At 39.5% G+C, this 24,934-nt stretch overlaps 1 protein-coding gene across 1 annotated transcript; it reads right to left on the reverse strand.

The window, feature by feature from the left end:
• Positions 1 to 959: 959 nt before the first annotated feature.
• Positions 960 to 23,867, reverse strand: ppl (periplakin). The gene is made up of 22 exons (XM_067571111.1): positions 23,538 to 23,867; positions 18,242 to 18,341; positions 16,801 to 16,955; positions 15,961 to 16,081; positions 14,699 to 14,824; positions 14,237 to 14,278; positions 12,656 to 12,817; positions 12,406 to 12,513; positions 11,745 to 11,840; positions 11,506 to 11,628; positions 11,248 to 11,394; positions 8,936 to 9,087; positions 8,702 to 8,805; positions 7,648 to 7,805; positions 7,378 to 7,556; positions 7,075 to 7,213; positions 5,609 to 5,802; positions 5,325 to 5,475; positions 5,154 to 5,237; positions 4,933 to 5,049; positions 4,340 to 4,432; positions 960 to 4,252 (listed from the first exon to the last, which is right to left on the reverse strand). Exons 1-22 carry the CDS (start codon positions 23,585 to 23,587, stop codon positions 1,580 to 1,582), a joined length of 5,274 nt encoding a protein of 1,757 aa, XP_067427212.1. The 5' UTR covers positions 23,588 to 23,867; the 3' UTR covers positions 960 to 1,579.
• Between the last annotated feature and the right edge of the window lie 1,067 nt (positions 23,868 to 24,934).

Consider the following 24,934-nt stretch of genomic DNA (forward strand, 5'->3'; position numbering starts at 1 on the left):
GTAATTATACTTTTTAAAAAATACCATATCAGACATACTTTATTGTTCCAAGCAGAGTATTTGTATATGTCTTAATACATGTCTGGGGGGGATCTTTAAGTATTTCCATTTATTCTACTTTATTCTCCTGATACTCCCGATGCTCATTCCAGAGGGAAATATTATACTTTTTAGTCATCTTATTATTATATAATTTTATCATTACCAATACATTAATGTGTAAGCAGCATTTGGATGCTGTGGTAGTAGGTCATAATGGAGCCATGTTTAACTCCTTTATATACCTTTGGCTCTTACACTGATCAGATGTTTGTTGTATGTAAATATTAATCTGCAATCTCTGTCAGATACATGGACTGTACACTATTAATGACACTTTTACTTTTAATACTTATAGCACACATTTATGATAATATATATTTTGAATGCAAAACTTTTACTTGTAAAGGAGCATTTCTACACTGTGGTGTTGCACGAGTTTAACTCACTAAGTAGGCTAGTGTAGGTTGTGTGCGAGAGAGAGACACACACATACACAGACAAGAGAGAGAGAGAGAGAGAGAGAGAGAGAGAGAGAGAGAGAGAGAGAGAGAGAGAGAGAGAGAACGTGATGTGAGTAAGAAGTTAGCAGTATAGCTTTGAACGCAGCAGTGCAGTGTGTGGACAGATTAGGCTATTTGGCATGAGCCCACTTAAGCAATATCATTTGGGATCTCATTTGAGCAGTGGGTGTCATAGCACTATTAGGTCAAACTATGATCAAATATAGATAGTATATTGGTATGTAAGAGAGGAACCTGCAAATTCTATTGTGAAATTGTGTTTTTTAATTTCCACATTTTACATTTCATTACAGATGACATTTTCTGAGAATAGTGATGATGTAGCATGTCCTAAGACTACAGCAGCTCTTTAGTATATGTACCGTATATATATATATATATATATATATATATAGTCAGTACACTGTATGCTCTCAGTCTATCAATGTCTTATATTTAGATATTCAATGCTTTTAATTGGCAGTCCACATGATCAGAATGTACAGAATTCATGCTAATTTTCCTCATTAACCTCCATGAAAGTCTGTGTTTCACAAAAATAACACATCACACACAAAAGTACAATTATCTCAGTTTGATTGGCTTTTATTTAAGCTTGCAGAGCACATTTGAGATGACCTTTGGAAAACCCACAAATACATTTAGTACCCTTTGAATTTCAATGACAATATCAAATTAATGTTCTTTACCCTTGTACCCAATGTAAGAAATTAAAACTCAGCTTAGCAACAGCACCTTTTTCTATACAACATTAAATGCTGAATGAAAGTGGCTGTAACGATAGTCATATCAATCCATATATTCATGCCAGTACCATAAAATGGAATATGCAGAAGCAAATAAATACATAGTGAATCTAAGAATCATAGTTAAAGTACAAAAATAATACCAGGTCACCACAATATCAAAGTCAGAATGGAACAGTAAAAAGCAAGGAGACTTTTAGACAACAGAGATGAAACAGATGAAATATTGTAGAATCAAACCAGAAATGCGCTTCAATAGTATGTTTGCATTTACTTGTTCTTGCCTGACACCATTACACCAAACTCCTGAATGGAGATTTCCTTGTTCATGTACTGCTGAAGCTGGCGATTTGTGATGTGCCCGAGACGCAACGCATCATCAATGGAGAATTTTTTCCCTGATTTCCTGTCGTGAAGAACTGAGGATTCTCCGTTGGGGCCCTTGACTGTGATCTCCTCCCAGTCACACTCCTGGCTCTGCAGGTTAACGAACATCTTCCAGTCGATCAGCCCCAGCTTGTAGGCCTCCTCTGGTCGCATCTCTTTGCCTGTATCTGGGTCAATCACCACGATAGACCTACGGAGATGGCTCTCTCTCTGTTCCCTCTTCATTCTCACTGCATTCAGGTTCTTTTGAAGCTTCTCAATCTCCTCATCTTTCTGTGTGGTTATGCCTCTGAGCTCTGCTAGTTCCCTCTGTAGTGAGTCAAGTCTCAACTCCATGTTCTTTCCATCCTCCCTTGGTGAGGACTCAGTGATAAGCCGAGTCTCTTTGCTGGTGATGTCAATCTCGGACCGAAGCTTGCGGATCTCATTCTGCAGCCTTTGGTTTTCTTGCTGAATACGGCTACTTTCATCGCGGATGTAGTCCAGTTCCTTAGAAGACTTGGTGTTAGAGAACTCCATATCAGAAAGCCTGGAAGCGAGGGTGGACAACTCCTGGTCAAGTTCTCGCCTTCTCTTTTTCTCGTCTTCCAGAGTCCTCCTTAGGTTCTCAATCTCAATCTCAGCCTCTGGATCCCTCTCAACTTGGACTTTTTCCGTGCGAACAACTCTTTCCTTCACATCCATTTTCTCCAGTGTGTTCTGCTGCTGGATAAGGGCATTCAGCTCTTTCTCCAACAGGGTGCGTTTGTGCCTCTCTTCATCCAGCTGCAGTCTAAGGATGGAGTGTTCCTTCTCCTGTTGGGGATCCTGCTGCAGGACTACCTTCTGTTTGACGGTAACCTTCTCACGGTTCTCCTTGTCCCGGATCTCCAGCTCATTAAGTCTGACCCGAAGCCTTTGGATTTCCAACTCAGCATCACGTCTTGCCCTGCGCTCACGTTCCAGTTCCTCCAGCTGCAGATCCAGATCAGCCTTCTGTCTCTGCAGTTGGTAGAGCTCTGTTTTCAGGCTGTCTTTTTGTTTCTGCTCATTGCTGATGTTTTGTGAGAATGTGTCACATTCTGATCTGAGGAAGGCATCCTCTTCCATTTTGACCACTTCTTGCTGAACAATCTTCTCACGGACCTGAGACAGATCCAACTTCCTCAGTCTGATCTTGTCTTCTAGTGCTGACCGATCTCTTTCAAGGTCGAGGCGTTTCTTCTGTTCATCAGCCAGTTTTCTTTTGAGAGTCTCAATCTCCTCCTTAGTCTTGGGATCTTCTCTGTACTGCAGCACTTCATTGACCACCTCTTTGGTCTGCACTTGGGGTTTGGTGTCTTTCCATCTTTGAATTTCATCACGAAGTTGGCGGATTTCCATGTCAGATTTCTCAGTCTGGTGGGTTTTATCGACAATTTCATCACGAAGTCTCTCCAGCTCTCTTTCAGTCTGTGGATCTGTCTTGTATTTGATGACTTCTTTGATGATCTCTTTGACCTCTACTTGAGGTCCTCTGTTCCTCAGCATGGTCAGCTCATCCTGCAGGGATTTAAGCTGGAGGTCTGCATCTCTATAGCGCCTCTGATGCTCTACAAGTTCGAGCCGCAGATTGGCCACCTCATTCTCAGCCTTGGGGTCAGGGCGGACAATCTCCCGCATCTTCTCCTGAATAACAACCTTGGACTTCTCCTCCTCGAGGCTGGTAATTTTCCTCTGTAGGTCAGCCTTTTCTCGCTGTGATGATCTTCGTTTGGCCTTCTCATCTTCATACTGCCTCCTGAGGTTTTCTACCTCCCTTTCAAAGGCAATATCTTTCTCTACTTTCAGCACCTCCTTGATGGAAATTTTCTCCTCTGCCATTGCTTTCTCCTTCTCCAGCCTTCGGAGCTTCTCTTGAAGGAATTGCAGTTCATCCTCCAGCTGCTTCCTGCCATCTGTTTCCTTCTGCTTCCTGTCAAGGAGCACCCGGTACTCTGTTTGAAGTTGGGGGTCATTCTGGACTTTAATCACCTCTTCTTCAGTGATAACCTCCTGCTCCTTGTTCTTCTGCTCAGCCAGGACAGTCACCTGCTTTTGTATTTGAATCAGCTCGTTGTCTTTCATCAACTTCTGCCTTCTCAGCTCATCCAGGTCCTCCCGAAGCTTGCGCACCTCCTCCTCCTGACCACGGTCTCTTTCTATACGCAAGACCTCCTTTACAGTGTATTTCTGTGCCCCTTCTTTAACCTCTGTCTCAAGGCCACGCAGCTTCAGCTTTAGTACCTCAAGGTCATTCTCCAGGACATGGGTAGTGCGGCGCTCCTCTGAGAGTTTCTGCTGGACCTTGTGGACTTCCTCATCCAGCTGGGGATCAGGAACCTTTTTGATCAGCTCCTTCTTCACAATTGTATCTTGGGGTTTCTGTCCTTCAAGGGCATAGATGTCAGTCTGGATAGTCTCAATCTCTTTCTCTAGCTGCTCCCTCCTCTGAATCTCATCTTCCAGCTGCTTCTTGATTCTCCAAGGCTCTTCTCCTGGGGCAGCAGCATTTACAGACTTGACATTTGTAGACTGAATCATAGGGATCTCAGGTTGCTGTAGAGAAAAAATATATATTATTATTATTATTGTGATTTCTACTGTTAATGTTATTGTTATTATCATTATGTGACAATATTTCACCTGGTTGAGAAGGCTTTGGGTGAACTCAAGATTCTGCAGCTTTTGTTTGTTCACAGCATTCACCTCAGTAAACTTAGCCTCGATAGCCGCTTCCTGTAAACATCAAAATAACATGTCATGGGAAGCACATATTGTAAATCCTTAAGTTACATCAGTGGTTTACAACTGTTTTGGCTTGTGACTTTTTGGTTACTTTCGAGCCCTTGGCTTCATCACAGGTTGCATATGTCTGAGTTGCAAGCAGTTCAACCAAAGATTAATGTTCCCCTCTTAAGTTGTTTCACTCTCGAGTAGTTCTTAGAAGAATGAAGAAGAGAAAACTATCTGGTATTTCATAATAAAGAAGAAAAGATTAGAGGAAAAGTCAGAGAAACAGAATTTGTTAAGGGCTTCTTTTTTTAAAATTTCCATTCTTGTTAATCTCATAACACCATGTTTATCCTGTGAGCCCTTGGGGGGGTCCTGACCCCAGGTTGGGAACCACTAAGTTACTACCTTTCCCTTCAGCTGTTGATGATATAAAAATAGCAGTTAAGGAAAATATGGATCATATCTATTCCGAGCGTCATGAAAGCTTGGCTGTTGTGCCTCACCTCTGCCTTGACTGTCAATGCAGGTGATTCCAGTCTGCTCCTCTTGTATGTCTGAGGTACAAGTCCATCCTCAAGGTCAAGGATAGATCTGAACTTCTCAGTTTCAGTCTCGTAGTCCTATAAACAAGAATCAGTAAGTCAAGAACCAAACATTCATCATTTTTGTATTTCAGTAAATAAAAGCCAGTGTTGGGGTGGTAAAAAAACGCTAAATATCTTACTTTGATAGCTTGTTGGTAAAGCTGAGCATTTTTGGAGACATTGTTCAGGTCAGACTCCTTTCTTGCAATATCAGAGAGCAAGTTCTGTGGACAACAGAGAAGTATTTATGAGACTTATGCCTTTCTCTACAGCATCACTGACAGTACACTCCTGTTGCTCATCACTCTCACCTTCTGATTCTTCAGCTTGGTCTCCACTTGTCTCATGTCATCAGTTTCACGGGGTTCGTAGTTTGGGACACGAGACAGCCAGCTGTTCAGGTTGTCATAATCATTGCGGTAATTGTTGTACGAAAGCTTGGCTCTCTGCAAGCTTTGAGACCTGCAACACACAGCAAAAGAGATTATTATGTGGAGCTTATCTGTAGGGCTATGTGGTGTGTTTATGTGGTGTGATATTCAATATTTCTTCCACAGATCTTAGTTACTTCCGCTCCGTGTCCTGACCCTCTTACCTGGAGTCAATCTGCCTGTTGAGGTTGTTGAAGCGCTTGTTCAGCTTCTGGACGTCAGCTTCCTGCCTCTCAATGTCCGGGCAGTGCTCTTGGAATTTGGTAGCCATGTTGTCACAGCTGCTTTTGGCCGAGCGCAGGTTCTGCTCTGTCTCAGCGATCTCTGACCTCTTTGATCTCAGGTCTGATGCAATATCCTGCCAGGGTAACAAGGGAGATGAGCGAAACATATAAAGTACAGAACAATACAGAAATGTGAATGGAGGCTTTCCTCCATTTAGAGTTCACTTGCCCAGTTTTTTATATTCGTGCAGTAATTCCACTATATTTGGTAATATACAGTATTTTTTTACTTGTATATGTAAGGGACATAGCTGGATTAACTTGTTTGGGGGTCCTAGGGCAAAAATTGTTTTTGGACCCCTATTGACTCCCAACTTCCCACCTGGCCTCTAGATTCAGGTTTTCTATGTGTCAATGAATGCGTGGCAGTTTGATTGAGAACTTATCAAGTTGCCATGCAAGTGTCTCCAAGACAGGGCCACAGGATCAAGTGATGATGCAGGAACCACTTTTGTTCATATTATAACTTGTTTCACAAGTTCCTGTAAAAATTATGCAATTTATCTAATTATGTGCAACCAATTGACACCCAGTGAACCTAGGGCTTTTGGGGCCCCTGGAGGTTTAGGGCGCCAAGCAGTTTCCCGCTTTTACCCGCTTGCCCCGCCATATTAAAATATTGTTTACTCATATTCTGGGACAATCCAATCTTTAAGCAGAAATATTGTGCTGGCACTATCTTGGTAAGCCTTGGAGTAAATGTTCAATAAGCAGAAGCAGTTGTAGTCTGGTAGCTGAAACCAGCAGCTACCCAGCTTTGATGATTATAACAAGTGTATAACACTGCTATTTGAGAGCCATGTGGTTCTCTGAAAATAATACACACCCTCCAGTATTTACCAAATTGCCAGTTTAGTTGTATATTACTTTACCTGGATATTACTATTACTACCTTATTAATTAAGGAGTAATAATTTAACAGCTGAAAAATGCAATGTTTTGTATTTCTGGTGTTTTACTCTTGTATTTTTAGACGTTAAAAGGTATCCTGTCAAGTTCTATTGTATTGTGTGTATATATTGTGTGTTTTCTTAACAGCAAACAAACAGTTGACTGTTGGAAAATTTGTCCCTGCCTTGCAAATTTTCTTGGCATGTTACCACCACTAAATGTTGTTCAGTGTAATAGTATGGAACCATCTGCAGGTGTGTGTATTAGATTGCCTGCATGCTAGTGCAAGTGCATGAGTGTCCTCATGTGTGTGCACAAGATACAAGCAATATGGGGCTGCTGATCAAAACACTGCTCCATTGCACAACTGTGATCACAAACTCCACAGTGTATCTTTAATATTCCATTTACTATAGTGTCTTTATTTATGTCAAAGAATTGAAGAGCCATCTTACTGCAAGCTCCCGCTGTGTCTTCTCCAGTGAGGTGATGTCAGCTGGAGCAACCTCCTCCCTGGCCAGCTTGTTCTCATAGGTGGACAGTAAAGTCTTTCCATTTTGAAGGGAGGTCTCCAGCTGGTTGGAATTCTTCAGTCTAAAACAGTTAGGTTTAATGGTTAGGTAAGTAGAAAGTTGACTCTTGAATTTAACCCATTAAGGCTGATTCAAAGACAATGCAGCAACAGAACAACTTGAGGAAATACTGCTCCCACAACAAGATAGTAGACGAGATACTGAGGTATATATCAAGTCCCGTACTTCTCCTGAGAGCCCTGAAGAAGCTGCTCGATCTTGGTGTACTTCTTGTTGACTTCATCGACCTTGCTGTGAAGCTGCGGAGCACTGGCACAGGTTGGGTTTGAAACCAAGAAGGTCTTTGCTTCCTGCACTTTAGAAGTCTTCTCTGGTTCGATTTTACTAACAGCAGCAGCAATGTCCTGGGGGGAAATGTCTGGGTTGGTGAGTTGTAAAATACATAAATATTCTCTCTCAGCTTTTTAGCTAAATTGAGTGACATGAAGTTCCTACCCTCATGTCCTGCAGCCGGTCAGCGCTGTCCTGCAGTGGCCTGTTCTGCTCCAGCGGCGGGCGCACTCGAGCATAAATGGCCTTCTCCTGTTTGTCCAGGTCACTGACGACCTTATCCAGACCAGCCATCAGCTGCCGGCACTGCTGCTCCTGCTTGTCTGAGGTCACACATAATCAACACACAACATGATGAGCTTTTCTTCTCTTGAGGATCAGAGTGATAGCTTTAGTAGGCTTAAAGTAGGTTAAAAATCTTGCCACAGCCAAGTAGCTGACTGAATTCATCAACATATTAAATATGAATACAAAATTTAATTGTCAAAGAAAATCAATCAATCAAAAATCTGTCAAAGCTAAGCTAAATGACAGCACGTTGAATGTTAAGGTAGATGCTACTTTAACACCTTTCTCAAATACAAAAACCAAACAATGTATTTTGTTATGTTTTATTAAGTCTGTATGTGTTCTATGTCTCACTTAGTTGCAATATAATCTCCCCTCTGGGACAATAAAATTGAGTTGAAGTTGAATTATTGCGTTAACTTAGTGAACTTAGTTATTATGTCCCTGGGTATATAGCTTAACAGAACTACAGACATTTAGTTTTGCAAATGTTTTCATGCTCAGTGTGACCAAACTACTAGCCGTGTTGACTTGTAAAACATTAGCTAACTGGGGCTGCTGTCCACTTTGCTTGGTTGGTAATCCAGCCTTGTTGGTGGTATAATCACACTTGTTGATTTCTTTGTTTTTTTTAATTAATATAGTGTCATGGCCAGATTAACCTGATGGGGCCCTACTGCATCTGGATTATTATATACAGCCCCAGGTTTGCTGTAGCTATGTGGTAATTTGAGTATGTACAAACAAATTTAGGAATATGCAGAATTATGCACAGTATCAGATAAAGAATGAAAATATACAAATTAGGTTTAATAAAATAAATAAAAAATAAATTGAGTCATATCAGCACAAAAATTAAGCAAGTTGCTAGCAGCATGAAGAAAAGTTTCCTAAAAACTGCAGAAAAGCAGAATTGGACGTGGATCTGTACCTGTGCCAGTACCACTGGTCTTCTTCAGCTCATCAAAGCGTTTTACCAGAGTTGACTTGCTACTTGCCATCTTCTGCTTAACAGCTTTTTGCTGGCTGGCCAGGCTGTGAGCACACAACATGACAAACTGTTACAACTACAATGGAATAAAAGGTTGTGTCATCCAATTTATAATTTCAGGAAATCATATGTTTCTGTACACATATGTTCGTGTGGGACAAAGTACACACTCACTTGTCAGAGATGGCCACTGCCTCGGGGTCGGTGGGGGGGATCATGAAACAGACGGCCGGGGCAGTGAGTTTATGTCCAGCTGCATCCTTCACGTCCCACTTGTTCCCATTGTTCCGGAGCAGAGTGTACCTCTCTCCACGCAAAATCGGCCCCTGCACACGTCCAACAATTACAATCTGTCATTTGCTGCTGGATCACCAATATAGTTTAATATAAAACAGCTACATTCAAGACACAACAAACACAAAGCTTCTATCCAAACATGATTCTCTGTAGAGTCTGCTTCTCCCTCTCACCACTGTACTGTATTTAGGTAAATAAAAGAGATATCCATAGCACGTTGGAAATAGTTCCAAAAAGACTACACTACAACACTAGTATGAAGTCTGGACTGTGCCATCAGAATAACTATAGACTTTATGTTTAATTATAATTAATATATTTTTAAAAGAACTTATAACTTGATTAATTGAATGGATTAATGAATGAAATTGTCCAAAATATCATTATCATAATATTTGTTAATGCCAGCCAGCCATTGTGTGTTGTCAGAACTCTTCCTGCTCTGTACAAGACTTGAACTTTACTTTGAAAAAATAAATTCTGCAATTCTGTTCCACTCCATAAAATGCATCATCATCAATTCATCCTTTACAGCAAAATAAGGAAACAGAATTATTAATTGCTAGATTGAATTGTCCTTTTATCTATTTGTCTACATTTACAATCCATCATTGAAATGAAAATTGAATTTTCATATTTTCAGAAATTTAAATTTATAATCATTCCATTGGCACACCCCAGGCTCTGTACAGTCATGTGCTGTCATCTAGAGCCAGAATTAAAAGATGATATTCCACACACTCGACATTATATAAGTAGTTTCTTTTCTGCTTTTTGTGTTCTGATGATGAGTCACTACAAACTGAGGGCACAATGTAAAGAGTAAAGAAAGAGAAACGGGAAAAAAACATTCAACCTTACAATATGGATGCCTGGTTTGCCTGCAACTATACTGCTTATGAACTTTGTGCTGCACATTATAACACACAATAATGAAAACCTGTAATAAATCACCATCAAGAGACAACTTAAACATGAAGAGCTCACTCTTTTGCTACACGGAAGCTGAAGAGCTCTGTAGGCTCTTTAGTCAAAGTATAGACTTCTTCAAATTCCCTGTGTTCTGATCCCTGGGGGTTTAAACAAGATACCCAGTCTCAGTCTGGGCTTTCTTCTGAAGGGATTTGAATACATTACACCACAAAGCCCTTAAGTTACAGTCCTAGTATTTTGGAAAAGCAAAGCAAAGAGAGAGTGCTTAGTCATGCACTCTGATAGCAGGGAACGTCCTGGGATTAGAACTCTGACAGTCAGTGACAGAGGAAACAATAACATAAAATAAAGATAAGATGAACTGTCTTGAGTGGAAACGAGGTCATTGCAGCACAAAAAGGCTATTAGATTATAAAGATGAAATTAGACAGTTAGGAGACAGTTTCCAACGGGGAAATCAGAAGAAGGGATATAATTTGAGCTACCAAGAAAATAGACAAAATCAGACAAGAAATGGCACTGAAGGACTGAAAAGAGTACAAATGAAAATGAGGAGTGGAGACAGAAGGGGGATTCTAAAAAAGCGGAGGATAAGATGGTTGAAGAAGACCAGACCATCTGCAAAAAGCTCAGTTTGGGGAGTGAAAAACGCTGGCTAAATGTGAACAGAGCTGATGCCTCTTCAAATTTAGCTTGCTTAGTGTGATAGACTTGAGTCAAGATACAGTACACCAAGTTACTAATCAAAGCAATATCTGATCCAGTAAAATACATGACCTTTACTTCTTGTCAGATCATTAAAAAATAATTCACTGCACAAAAATACAAGTTAAAAATGTTCTGACATACACACAAAGTAAAAGGTAAAATAATGCAATTTTCACCAATCCAGTCATTATTATATCTCTCAAAAACAGAGAACAGTATGAGTTGTGTTGAGATCTAAATACTGTATGAGGTGACCATGGCCTGTTATTCTTTATTATTTTCACATCTTAAGTCTGACAACTGCATTCATTGGATTGGAAGTCTTTTAGTCAAGTCTGTGAAATGTATCATTAACTACTTACCTATTTAACCCATTTGATTTAGGTTAAAATAAATTTTTACTAGAGTATATTGAAGATTTATTTGAAAACGGGTAATTAAAATCAGAATTGAGCATTTTAAGCTCATTTTAAGCTCTTCATTAACAACAAATACCAAGTAATGGCAGCTACAATCCAAAAATATCAGTATAAAAACACAGTACGTACCTCATCTGTGTCAAACTCACACAGAGCCTCAATGGGCAGCAGCTTCTGAGGGGTTTCCCGGCGATACCTCAGAGGCAAAACCTGCAGGCTGCGCTTCTGAAGAGCCTTGACCCGCTCATCAAAATGGTCCATGGCCTTGGACTGGTCCTATATACACACACACACACAGAAAGGGGGAAGCATATTTTCCAGAGTTGCAGAGGGAGTGAATGGCTTTGTCACATGGAGATGTAACAGTGTTGTATCAGAAATGCTCACATCCAGCTCTCTGATCAGACCCTCCATCTGGTACACATCTTTGAACTCTGGGTTGTATTTCTGGTTGACCTCTGTATCCAGCCGCTTCAGCAGCTCCTGAGTGTCACGTGCCTCCTTGTGGTACTAGACACACACAGATACACACATGCATTTTAGAGCTTAACCTGTTTAAATGTATGTGTTTGTTTGAATATCCAGTGTAACTTCCTGTGAGTGTTAATCTGCCCTCTGTGTCTGACCTTGTTGTATTCATCCATGTGTTTCAGGTGGTTTTCCTCACAGATGAGCAGGTTCAGGTACTCCTTCCAGTCAGCGTGCACTGCCTCCATATGAGCCTGACAAAAACAAATTGTTTGTGGGGATCTGATTAAGTCATTAAGTCACTTTATTTATAAAGCACATTTAAAAACAACACAAATTGACAGCTGACAGAAGGTTAAAACGGAATTTTAGCAGCAGATGAAGCTGTCATCAGCATAGCAGTGAAAAACAATGTAATTTTCCATAAATGATTGCCCAAGATGATGCAAGTATAGGGGAAAAAAGACAAGGGCCTAGGATGGATCCTTGGGGAACCCCACAGGAGGTGCTTTCCCACCTATATAGTTCTGGGAGAACAGGAACACATGCAGCAGGGAAGATGAGCAGCAACTCAGTCCTTCATGAGTGAACTGTGTGTTGGACTCATTCACTAAAAAATGTTCATTGCATGCTGTCTAGTCTTTAAACATGTTTCATAAGTGTATTAAATTGCTTTTATTCAACAGTTTACACTCTGTAAATACTGATTATTATGGCTCGGCGTTTAAAGATAGTTGAGAAGGCTGGATTAAGTTAAACATGATAGTAAAGTTAATCATTCAACAGTCATCTGAATAGAGAATAGGGATGAGCCTGTACCTCAATAACATTCTTCCCTGGATGGTCAGAGGCAATTAGCTTCTCTCCGTCATCATTGAGCTTGGTGATGGTGGCCTCTTTGGACTCCAGACATTTACTGATGAAGTTCTGTTGGGGCAAAACAGCTGTGCTGAGTAAACTGATGATCATATAGTTATTTATTGATAAGTGTCCATCTTTGCATGCAGTAACACACATTCTATCCATGCAGCTTGTTTAAATGCATGATGTGTGTCCCTCCCTAAGCTACCTCATACTGCCTCTGACGGGCAGGGTAGTCCAGGTTGGTGTCACTCCAGTCATAGTTGAGCCGCTCATCAGCCTGCTGGTCCATCCAGTACAGCTCATTGGTGCAGCGCTGCATGTAGTCACGCAGGCTCAGCAGGTGGTGCTGACGAGTGGTGGAGCTGGCCTAGCCAGGGAAGGAAAAACTTAGAGCCATGACCAGTAGATTTTCAAACATGATGACTTTGATTCCCTGGGAACTAGTTTACTAAGCTAACAAACTGAGTGATTTATTATGTTTTATTTTATGTACATATTTTAAAAAGCATAAGCAGTGCTAATCTGCTGAAAGATTATGTAAGTAAAATGGCTAATTTCAAAGTAAGTACCAATTTAAGATGAACTTTACAGTTCTTTAAGTGATTTAAAAGACATTCTGACATTAAAGCCTCTATGTGTAGACTTTGTATAGGATTATAACATATTTCAAATTATTGTAATGCTGTATTTATATATATGCACAGTATATTCTATATTTTTGTTTGCAGAAAAATGAGACAACCCAAGTGAAAACTGGTGGTGGTCTATATGTTGTCTGCAGCCCATGCATCTCACTTTCCCCTTTGCATTGCTGTCTGCACAGGGCCTTTTTGCTTCTCCCACATATTAGATTTAAGTGAAGTGATGTTCAATATAGTATGGTATAATGTATTGTATATGTAATATATAACATGTGACTAACATTCAAAGTGCTCAAAAGATTCTAAAAAGTCAAATAAAAGCATTTTTTTGTTTTGCATTTGTTGTTTTATTCATTTGTGAGGCCATTAGCTGCAAGCAGCTCTAAAAACTAGCAAATTAGCTAAACAACAATCAATCTAGAAACACTGCAGCTGGATGAGTTGTTCCAGCTGCAGTGTTGCTGTTTTTATGGACACATTTGAACATTTTAATTCCCTTTTTAACTTTAAAGTTGAGTCTGAGGTATATTTTTTCTTATTGTCAAGAAAAGATCAAAATCAACAACATGTCTCTTAGACCCGAATGAATTGGTTCCTACTGATGATATAAATCTGTAAAACATAATTTCCTACAGAAGCTGGTCACTGCAGTTTTTAGCAAACATTACTTAAATACATTTGGTGTTAGTAGATGTTACAATAGCTGTTAGTAGATCAATTCATTTTTGGTTTGGCTTCAAACATGATATTTTTGACAGTGAGAAAAGTATTCTGTAGTATTAAGTATTAAATTTCCAGCCTTGTCCTTCTAAAATAATGCAGGTTCATGTCAGATGAAAACACCTTTGACACTGGCAGGTGAAGACACTTTAGGTGTATTCATTATAAGGTAAACTTGCAGTAAAGTGTTTGTTTGTACAATACTGAAGACGCAGAGACTAGCCAAAGAGTTAAAAGCAGTCTGGTGATGAGCGGTGGAACAGGTACATGATCAGCCTACAGTCAAAGGTTATGCTGATTAGAATGACACACAAAAGCATATGGATAGATATATAGTCTATAAACACGCAGAGTACACACCTGTAGGCTTAGTGAGATAGTGTGTGTGTGTGTGTGTGTATGTGTGTGTGTGTGTGCTTTATTACCAGCAGTTTGTTGTACTTCATCTGGAGGCCACTGACATATTCCTGAAGAAACACAGACAGCATGGACAGATAGGATGAGGGTCATGTGAGTCAGGGTCAGAGCACTATTGCATATTGCACACTGTTATTAAAAATGATGGTTATGTTGAGTAAAATTGTGCACAATTTTTATGATAATAGGGTTGTTAATATACTTTCAATACAAACATTATATAATCAAACAGATTCAAAACATTTCAGTCTCTGTTTTATGTTTGTATTACTCATGTGTTGCTAATGCTATTTATTTAGCATTACAGGATTGTGTTGTTTTTGTGTAATTAATCAAACATATAATAATAAATTCAGCCGATAATTTTAAATGAACCAGCACACTTGGTCACTATTAATCACCAAAACAGAGAAATTCTGAATACAGCTACATCATTCAGTTCTTCTCCTGTCTTTCTGTTTGTATAGTACCTTGTCGCCACTGGTGGAGATGTGAGGAGCCAGTGCCTCCACCTCGCTGTGGAAGATGTTGTGCTCCTCCACCTCATTCTCCACAGACGGCAGGTCCTGGCCAAAGCCCTTGTTGTTCAGGTTGTCCTGGGCAAGGAGACAAAACAAGACACTTGAGTCCACTCCACCACATGTTGACTGACTGCACTTGTAAACCTGAAGGGAACTGCAATTTTGGTGATAATTCTCTGCAGTGACACATTTCACCTAGTCTTTTAGTCCATTGTTAATATTTTAAAAAATACATTAGTGCAGCTTTACACAGAATAACTTATAACTTAAAAAAAACAAAACTAAACCATCCATACCATCTTAATTACCTTCTACACACCAACACAATGACAGACAGACAGTGAAGTATTACATTCACTTGTTGCTATTGCTCTGCACCATTTGAAACTTTTAAACAATTCAAAGACAGTTGCATATATCTGAAATTTTATTGTCTAATGTAGGAATAATTTCCTTACTTTAATACATTTCTGACATCAATTTGACATGTGGTTTTATTTACAGTTACGTCATAAATCATCACCAATGGTCTGGTCTACTGACTAGTAGATGGTTTTAACTCTTAAAAGATGGGTTCACAAATTTTCAAGTGTGTCTTAAAACAACAGTCAGTCAAATAAACGTAACAGATTTTTCTTGCTGTGATCATTCCTCCTGTTCATACTGATCATTAGAAAATCCCTTCATAATGCACTTACAATGGAAGTGATGGAGGACAAAATCCACAGTCCTCCTTCTGTGCAAAAATGTATTTAAAAGTTTATCTGAAGCTAATATGAAGCTTCAGCGTCCAAATGAGTCAAATCAAGTAGATATCTTTCAACGTTACAGTCTTTTTGTTACTATACTTCCACCACAGCTCAACAGGGAAACACTGTCTGAGGAAACACAAAGAGGGAATTTGATGCTAAAAAGACTGTAAATGTGTCAGATATCCACTTGATATGACTAACTCAGACTGTGACACACTGTGGATTTTGGCCTCCATCACTGACGTTGAAGCACATTTGAAGGGGATCTTTTAACAGCCAGTATGAACAGAAGGAATGATTACAGTGAGGAAAACCTCTTTCACTGTTCATATGGACACCTGACTGTTGTTTTAAGACACACTAGAAAAATTGTGAACCTGTCCTTTAAACAAAGCTTTGGTTGTATGAGAGTACAGATGACTGACTTATATCAGGTGAGTGGACAGATATGCTTCCTACCAGTTTCTCATCCATCATGTTTCCCCAGTTGATGCTGGGCATCCCCTCAGTACGGGTCAGGTGGTAGATACGGTCATGGTCCTCTCTCAGCTTCATCACTCTCTCACGCAGCTGCTTCATGCTGAACACACACACACACACAACATAACACAATGTATTTCACACAATGTTTTTCTGACCTTGCATGAGTTCTATGAGTTCTTCTAACCACAATGAAATAATGGCAATCTCCAACAACAGCACAAAATATGCAATAATGGCTATTCCCTGACTGGAAATTACCTGTATGACTAATGACTTAAATGGCAAATTCAGCGTAATGCATATTTCTTCTCTAACACAAATAACTATTTCCGATCACTGCAACATTGCAGTTTTTTCAACCACTACACTACGGTCAGTGAAACTTGATTTGACAACTTGCATGGTTGGAAGTTTTTTAGTAGGCTTTTAATGTGAAACATTTGTGCAGTGTTTCATTGATAGAAGCTTAGCAGCCATTGAAAAAATGGAAAAGTAAAAGTGATTCAAAATAATTAGTGAAGGAAAACAGTATTTCTATTAAAAGAGAAACTACAACAACAACATGACTCTCTTGTTGCACTGATGGAATTAGTGATGTGGAAATGTACATTATACTGAATCTATGAAGGAAACAGGTAAACATGGAGGGAGTTATTGTATGAATTTGCATTAACTGGGGAGCATGTCTCTGTCATGTGCAGCTTGCTGACACTAGCATGTATGACTTCTTCTGGATATTGTAGTTTAGGTATTTCATTCATGTCACAATGTAGCCTTTGAGTGTTAGAAGAAGCCCACGAGCTGAGCATTACTCACTCCTGCTCTATCATCTCAGCCTGCGGGTGCTGGAGGTGCTTAGCGTTGATGGCGTCCTCATCCAGGCCGGTGAGCAGCTCCAGAGAGTTTAGGATTCTCTTGTTGGTGTCATCCTGATACAGTGGCTGCTTCCCCTCATTGATCTTACTCACATCCTGCAGCAAAAACACAGTGAATGTAACAAAAGTGCAGTCAGACAAACATTGCTGGCTATACTATCTAATGTCTGAGTAAACACAAACTGCAGCAGAATAAACATTGTAGCTACTATAGGAAATATAGCAGGTTGTCTTATGATTAGGGGCTGAACATTGTCAACATGTGCACAGGGAACTGAGAACCACCTACATGTTTATTTTATGTTTTTATTTTTAACAATATTTTACCAATGCTTTAAATCACAACAGAGTCCCCAAGAGCACTGCCTTATCTATGTTTTAGGAGGCTATTTTAATGACACATTCACACTTGTTAATGAAATCATTCAATGTTTTTTCTCCAGAAAACACTCAGAGGAGGTTGTAGCACCATTTTCATCCCTGAGTAGTGTCTGCAGCCATGTTCAATCATCATTATAACTTGTACAGGGTTATGACAGTGTAGGACGTCTGCATCACAAACTGCAGGCAAAGAGTAGTATGTTTACCAGGCAGGGAGACTGACGAAAGATGCTGTTGAGTTGCATTATGGGAAGCGCAGGATCCAGGACAACTTTTTATAATATGTTAGTCCAAGAATTATATTTGACAAACTTTTACTGATTGGGATGGGAATGCCCCCCTTGGTATTTGCTAAAGTACATTTAGGCTTCTGCTTACTAAACATTTAAGACATGAATTTATAGTTTATATCATAGTTGAAGCTCTTTTTTGATGAGCACTACAGCACCGTTTGAATGATCTACCTTCCTATGAGGCAGAGTGTAGGTTCTCTTGGTCATTCTATCATCTAAAATCTAGGCTAAAGTATTTTAGAGCTGCAACAATTAGTCGATTAGTTGATTGACAGAAAATTAATCTGCAGCTATTTTTGTAAACGGTTAATTGTTTGTCATTTACAAGCAAAAATGATTTAAAAAATTCACTGGTTTCAGCTTCTCAAATGTGATTTGCTGCTTTTCTTTGTTGTATGTGACAGTAAACTGAATGTGTTTGGGTTTTGGACTGTTGGTCAGACAAAACAAGACATCTGAATACATCTCTTTGAGCTGTGGGAAATTATAACATTTTTCACTATTTTATGTCAATTCATAGATTAAACTATTAATTGATAAATAAGTGAAAAAAATCAGCAGGTTATCGTTAATGAAAATGACCTTTAGCTGCAGTATTTAGTCAGTTTTTATTTGAATGCACCATGCAAATAATCTGTGTATTTGTTAGTAGATTGTCAGTGTTAATAGATCTGAGGCCTTTTGAACCCTTTTTCCAGCAGATTGTACCTTGTTGAGGTTCTGCTCCACGTCGTAGATGTTTTTCTCCACTTTATCAGCATTCTTCTGCAGCTTCTCGATCAGAGCGCTCAGTTCTGTAGAGGGCGCACTGAAAGACAGACAGAGATGAACTGAGATACTGTCTGTTAGAACCACAGGTTGTCACTGTTTCCCATCTTCATGAATGAGAGACATCACCACTGTCATTTCAAATGTGTAAATACCACTAACACCACAGAGACTTCAAAGATGTTTCCTCAGGACCCAGAACATGCTCAGCACTGTGATGCTGGTGTAAGTAAAGGTGGGCATGGTTCTGTGTGACTTTGGAATTTATTCAATTCATTAAAATTGTAGCTTGAGTCGATCATGAGAAGATTAATTTACAATCATTTAGATAATCAATTAAGTTATTTTTCAAGCTAAAGTGCTAAACATTGTCTGGTTCAAGCTTCTCCAATGTGAGGATTTTTCTCTGTTTTACATCAATGTAAATTGTATATCTTTAGGTTTTGGACTGTTGGTCAGACAGAACAAGACATTTGAAGACTTTCATAGATCAAAATGAACCACAGACAGGTTAGTCATTGTGTAGCCTACCAGACACACAATTACTCAGACCATTACATTTGCTGTACTTAACTATTTTGCCAGGGACTATATGTCTATAATACTATATGTATATATGAAGTGACCCAGTAATTGTGTTTTATCCTGAAATCAATGTTTTTAGGAGTCATCCTCTGATGACTTTGAATATTTACAGCTAATTTCAATCTGGACAGCAGTTGTCGAGATGTTTGATGGACAGACCAAATAACTGACCAACACAATGCACAGTACATTGCAACCCTTAAAACTTGCTGCCAGTGATGCAAAATGCCTGTATTGAGCTATATTATCTACATATTCTACTGTTAATATGTGTCTTTCAGGAAAAATGGACCATACTTCTCGTTCAGACTTGGTCTAAAGCAAACTGAGTCTGAACTACTCTGTTGTACACTAGCTATGAGCAGGTTGTACAAACATTAATGACCTGATGAACCATAATCTGACTGCTTCTTTTCAACACTTCAGTTCCTCTGGGATCCTCATACCAAGCAGGTGACTCACAGCTTTTTCCTGAGAATCATACACACAACGGTGCCAGAATTCCACCTAACTGGTTGGATGAAAATGATCATATTGTAATCACATAACATTAGGTAATCCCTAACTCAGTATGCACACAGCCTCACTACTGTCAAAAAACAACTATGAAACAATAGCAAATTTATTTGATTGTCATAGTAAATTGTGTGTTTTTTTTTTTTAGGTTGAATCAACAACTTATTGGTAGGTAAGGAGGACACTGACCAGACAGCAGCTTTATAATGTAAATACAACTGGCCCAGCAGGTTTATACTTCGTATCAGGCAGGAGACACACCTTATCCAATCACTGTGACAGCTATCACTGTAATGTGTGCCAAAGTGCATGTTCAACGGCTCTGATCACTCACAGTGTATGGAATGTGTAATGTTAATATAGAGCGCTGGGAGGTATAATTTGTTGGATCACCTTCATGACTATCCAACATATGTTTGAGATCATATAGAAATAGGGTCTCTATTACATAATTTGTCCACAGGAGAGCACTGAGGATATATCGTCATCAGATGTGAGTATCAGCCTCAAAAATCTAGTCTCAGTGGGCTCTATTTGGCAGTAGTTGTTAAGAGAGAGGACTGTTTCTTATTTTGTTTTTTCCACCCACATTACTCCCACCTTATCCTTAACTTAGTTATCCATATTTATTTAATTTAGCAGATTTTTATTGATAATGTAATACAGTTGTTATTATACAATAATTTAATAACAATTTTATCAATATAAATATATAACATTTTTTTTGTTTGTTTGTTTTTGTTAAGTGCTCCGTATGGAGACAAACTATGTGATAGCGACACTGTTTTCTGCATTTCTAAACTGCAAATTATTGTTACTTATCATCTGACATATGTGCTGATACCCACACATCTGATCAGATAATAACATCCGATTGCAGTACAGAACTGGATGGTTTCATATTCTTTCCTGCCCCCATTAACCCCATTAAATCATTAATAACTTACAATAAGCTTCATTCAGACTGGCTGTTGTGGTGCAAGAATGCAAAGCACAGTATACACACATAGACAGTTTTTTGTTTGTTTAAGTAAATTATTTAAGGAATTTCATACCTTCAATTGACACTACAGATTGCCCCAAAATAATATCTTATCATGACACTAGTAAATGCTAAGATATTAATGTTACTGATGAGCTACTACACAATAATACTTCTTCTTTTCTTTTTTCTTTATTATTTTGAATGTTTGTGTGTGTGTGTGTGTGTGTGTGTGTGTGTGTGTGTGTGTGTGACAGACAATGTCCATGTCTGTCAGTTCAAATCCACCATCCATCACCTCACACACACACACACACACACACGTGCGCGCATCCACAACCATTCACCATTTGTGCATACATTACATAACCTCTGCTGGATGCACACTGGACACTGACTGACTTTCATTTTTAAAGTGGCTGCAGGTTTTAATATGAAGAGCAGGTCTGAACTGGCATACGCTGTACTGTTCAACAGTTCTGCAGCAGCAGCTGTTTGTCTGTTGAGGCCCATCCAAATGAAAAACACCCTGGGGGAGGTTTCTGTCACGATGGTAAACATGTACAATTCTCTTTTCTCACTGAAACCTTCAAACCAACAGGTTCTTGTGTAAGCAAGCATACCACTCCTCCATAGACCACATGTCTCCTAATTCACATGTATTCAGATTGCTACTAAAAGTGTGAATGCATGAAGACAAAGAGATCATTTAACTGGTTGTTAAATGCAAGGCATCAACACAGTTGCCAATGCTACTTGCTTGCATGCTTTTAAATGATAAACAGCAGTGGTTTGTACAGAACATGTAGAAGAGTCATGGTTTTCAAGCTGAGATGTTTTTGTTCTAAAATTCAGAACAGATGAAAACTAACCCTGCCTTGTTGTTTTGGGTGTGTGGCAGTCCCACTGACTGTGTTCAAAGAGAATAGCCCTCTATTACATAACTAGAAACAGATAAATGATCAAGCTTTCTGGATTCCCAGATGATTACTTATTATTAATAATTATAGCAACTGAAAACAATGCTACAATAACTCTACCCTCTCTAGTTCTATATATCCTGTGCTCCAAACATGTTGTCCATAGTTTCTTGGGAGGCTCACTGCCACTAATTTCATGTTTGTACCACGGTTCTGTTGGCTCTGGGAAGGAACTGGCAGTGGAGCATTAGAGAAACACAACTCAGATGTTTCCACAGGGGAGAGGGTCAAATTAGAGCCAGAACACTCCAGCACTAAGTCATAGAGGGTGTGGAGGGCAGAGCAGTCAGCGAGCATCACAGCAAAACCCGGAGCCCTGCTTTGTGTCAGCAGCCTGATCTCCATCCATACGCTTCAAGTCTAGATGAGGAGAGAAAAATACTTCCAAAACATACATTTCCTCCTCTCTTATGCTCTTACTTACCCAACTTTCTATAAGGAGACTTGAAGTTTAAACCCTTGTAACACGTCTAAACTAGCATATCACATTATTATTGTTTGGATGCAAACATCAGCACTAATCCCCAGCTCTGAGGCTTTGGGGATCCAGCCATCTTTAGATCTCGTGCTTGGACTTGAAGCTGTCGTTTGCCTCGCTCACACTGACAGCTCTCCAGCTACCTGAGATCAGAAGTTTTGAGTTGTTTTTTTTTACACTCAGCAACTAAAATCTGAATCAGAAGAGCAGCAAGAAGAGAATGGGGTGGGTGGAGCTGCATTATTAGGATTCCATCGCTGTCTGTTGGTGGTTATCAGGGTACTAGAGTGGTTTAGTAGTGATTATACATTTGTGACAATAATGACTTATCTTAACTATCCTCATTGTCACCTGATGAGTAGAAATCAATACTAGCTGCTAAAATGCAAGTAAATCATTAGTTTGGTATTGTTTTCTTGATCTGAGTGACGTTGAGTTAATCTAAAGCTAATGTATAGCACTGTGCAAACACAGTGGAGTAGGATAGAACATTCCTTTTCCTCTTGATGACAGGCGTGACAGTGGGAAGAATGCACCTTACACTGGAGGATAACTATCTGAGGAACAGATTAGTCGATCTTTTGGTATTCTACACCAAAGGGTGTTATTGTTGAGGCCCCTGACCCCCCTAATACCTGTTGAGTGACAGGCAGCATTATGCTTTCTACTGTCTTAAAAGCCATTCCTCCTTCCTGACAGCTCAGAGAGTGAGAGCAGGACATTTGGTTGAAATGAAAATAAGCAGGCTCTAGGGATAATGATTTAATAAACCTGCTTAAGCCAGATAGGTAGGTAGGAGTGACTCATTTCACCTTCAGCCACACAAACCCAATGAAAAGTCTGCAATGAAAAGTGATATGGGACTGGGCTTGGTGCAGCAATATTGTGGGAGAGGCTCAGAGCAATTCCTTCCACATTGACTTTAAGGAGGACAGCTGAATACTTATCAAACCAGTTACTACAACTTTACTACACAGCCTATCAACCACACCCTTTCTTGAGTTAAAGCACACATTACGCAATCAGTTTTAGTTTTCTAATACCAACTCATTTTTATTCACATTATATTACCAACAGTTTATTGAGTGGATTCAAACGAATTTAAATCAGACAGTTTCACCTTGCAAACCTATAGCAACCTAACAGTTTGTATGACGCAAGTTAGGCTGCGCCTCGTTCTCCTGCTGCATGTGCAGCACATGAACCGTACTCCATTAAAGAATTGACTAAATTAAAACAGCATTACCTGTACGCAAAATCACGATGAATTCTATAGGACTTAAGGTGTTTTCTGAATTAAAATGATCTGTTTCTTGATCCGGCAAGTGTGTAATCCATTTAGCATCAATTTATTACATTGAAATCTGATTTAATTGTACATTTTTACACTTACAACAGTTTGTTTACCTAGCACGGTCTATCTTTGTATCAGAATGATGAAGAAGAACAATGATAGACGACTTTTTTATTGAGATCAACTGCTGCTTTACGGATAATGTTACCAACGAAATGAATAGAAACTCCTTCTGTTTTTTCTGTGACTTCACCGCGAGGCAAGGTCACTTTAAATAGGATAGTTTTTAAAGGAAGTTTGGCATTAACGTTACGCACTAGCGCTAGGACTGCAACAGAACAGGATACAAGACACAGTAAAAGTGCATCCAGAAGAGTTGCAAAGTAAAGTTGCCTACTTACGTTGGTTTTGGTTGCGTTATGGAGGTGGACTTGCTCTTTTTCTTGAACATGGTGACAGGTCACCTGTCAGCAGCTTCCGACGAAAAAAATTCCCAGCAGAACAGGTGAAGCTCAGCTGTCTGTGTGGCTGTGCTCGGTCTGCTGCTCCTGGTGTGTCTGTGTGGTGTGTTAGATAAGTCTACACACCCTTCTAAATGTCAGTTTCCCTCACACACACACACACACGCACACTGTACAAGCAGCAATGAAACCATCACCTGAAATATTCCCGTTTAGTTCGCTTTTCTCACACCCACCTGTGTGCCTGTCAGCCCGTTTAGCCAGGCCCCGCCCTCCAGCTGACCTCCCAGGTATTCACAGCCAAACACACACACATTACTTCATGCAAAGGACAGTATGAAAATGACCACTGTGGCTGAGAAATATAATTAGTATACCACTTGTAATGCCCTGAAAAAGAAAAAAAAGAACAGTAACTTGTCACTATTGCACATTATAATGCCAAAGAAAAAGCAAAACAACGTGAAACAGGCTGTAACAACTACATATTTGTGTGTTGAGAAGAAATACTTAAGAAAAGGTTTATATTCTCAGCTTTGAGTAAAAGTGACTGTGCAGTTAATGTGCAGCAGTGTAAGAGTGACACTGATGGATTATCAGAGTGGACCACAGCCAATAGAAATAATATGATATATTGGTATATATTATTTAATAAACTATGATATCTACATAACAACAAGGACACACCCACATTAGTGTGTGTCTGTGTATGTGTGTGTGTGTGTGTGTGTATGTGGATGGGCCAGTTGTTTTGTAGCTGGGTGGGGGTGTGGCAGCCAGGGCGCTGCACTGGCTAAACCAGTCAGACTTGACAGTATCCTCCTACTATGTGAATGTTGTCTGTGTGTGTGTTTGTATGTGTATGTGCGTGTGTGTGTGTGTGTGTGTGTGTGTGTGTGTGTGTGTGTGTGTGTGTCTCAGTCAATGTAAGGTGTGTGACAGTGATACTACAAGTCTCCACAGGATTTCCAGGTGAACTAGGCCACAAAGTAAGGGGATCAAACTAGCTTCCACATAAATAAAGACTTGAAGACTCAGCTTGTGTGTACTGTGACTTCACACTATGCAACACTGCTACTGTTTTGATATATCATCACTGTTTAAATCGCACCCCATTTCCTTTGAGTCAGTTTCCACCAAATACAACTGTTGAAATCTGTTGAGATACAGGTGTAAAATCCTACATGATTTTATCTGTATCAAGCAATCTGTGATTTGAACATTACCTGCTGGTCAGTAATTTTAATAGTTTGGAGCACAGATTTGTGTAATTTTTCACCCCTACGCCAATAATAATGCAATGATCTACTGTTTTTCATTGAACTTACTGCTCCTCC

This window comes from Thunnus thynnus, chromosome 17, assembly GCF_963924715.1.
Source record: "Thunnus thynnus chromosome 17, fThuThy2.1, whole genome shotgun sequence".
NCBI classification, from domain to species: Eukaryota; Metazoa; Chordata; class Actinopteri; order Scombriformes; family Scombridae; genus Thunnus; species Thunnus thynnus.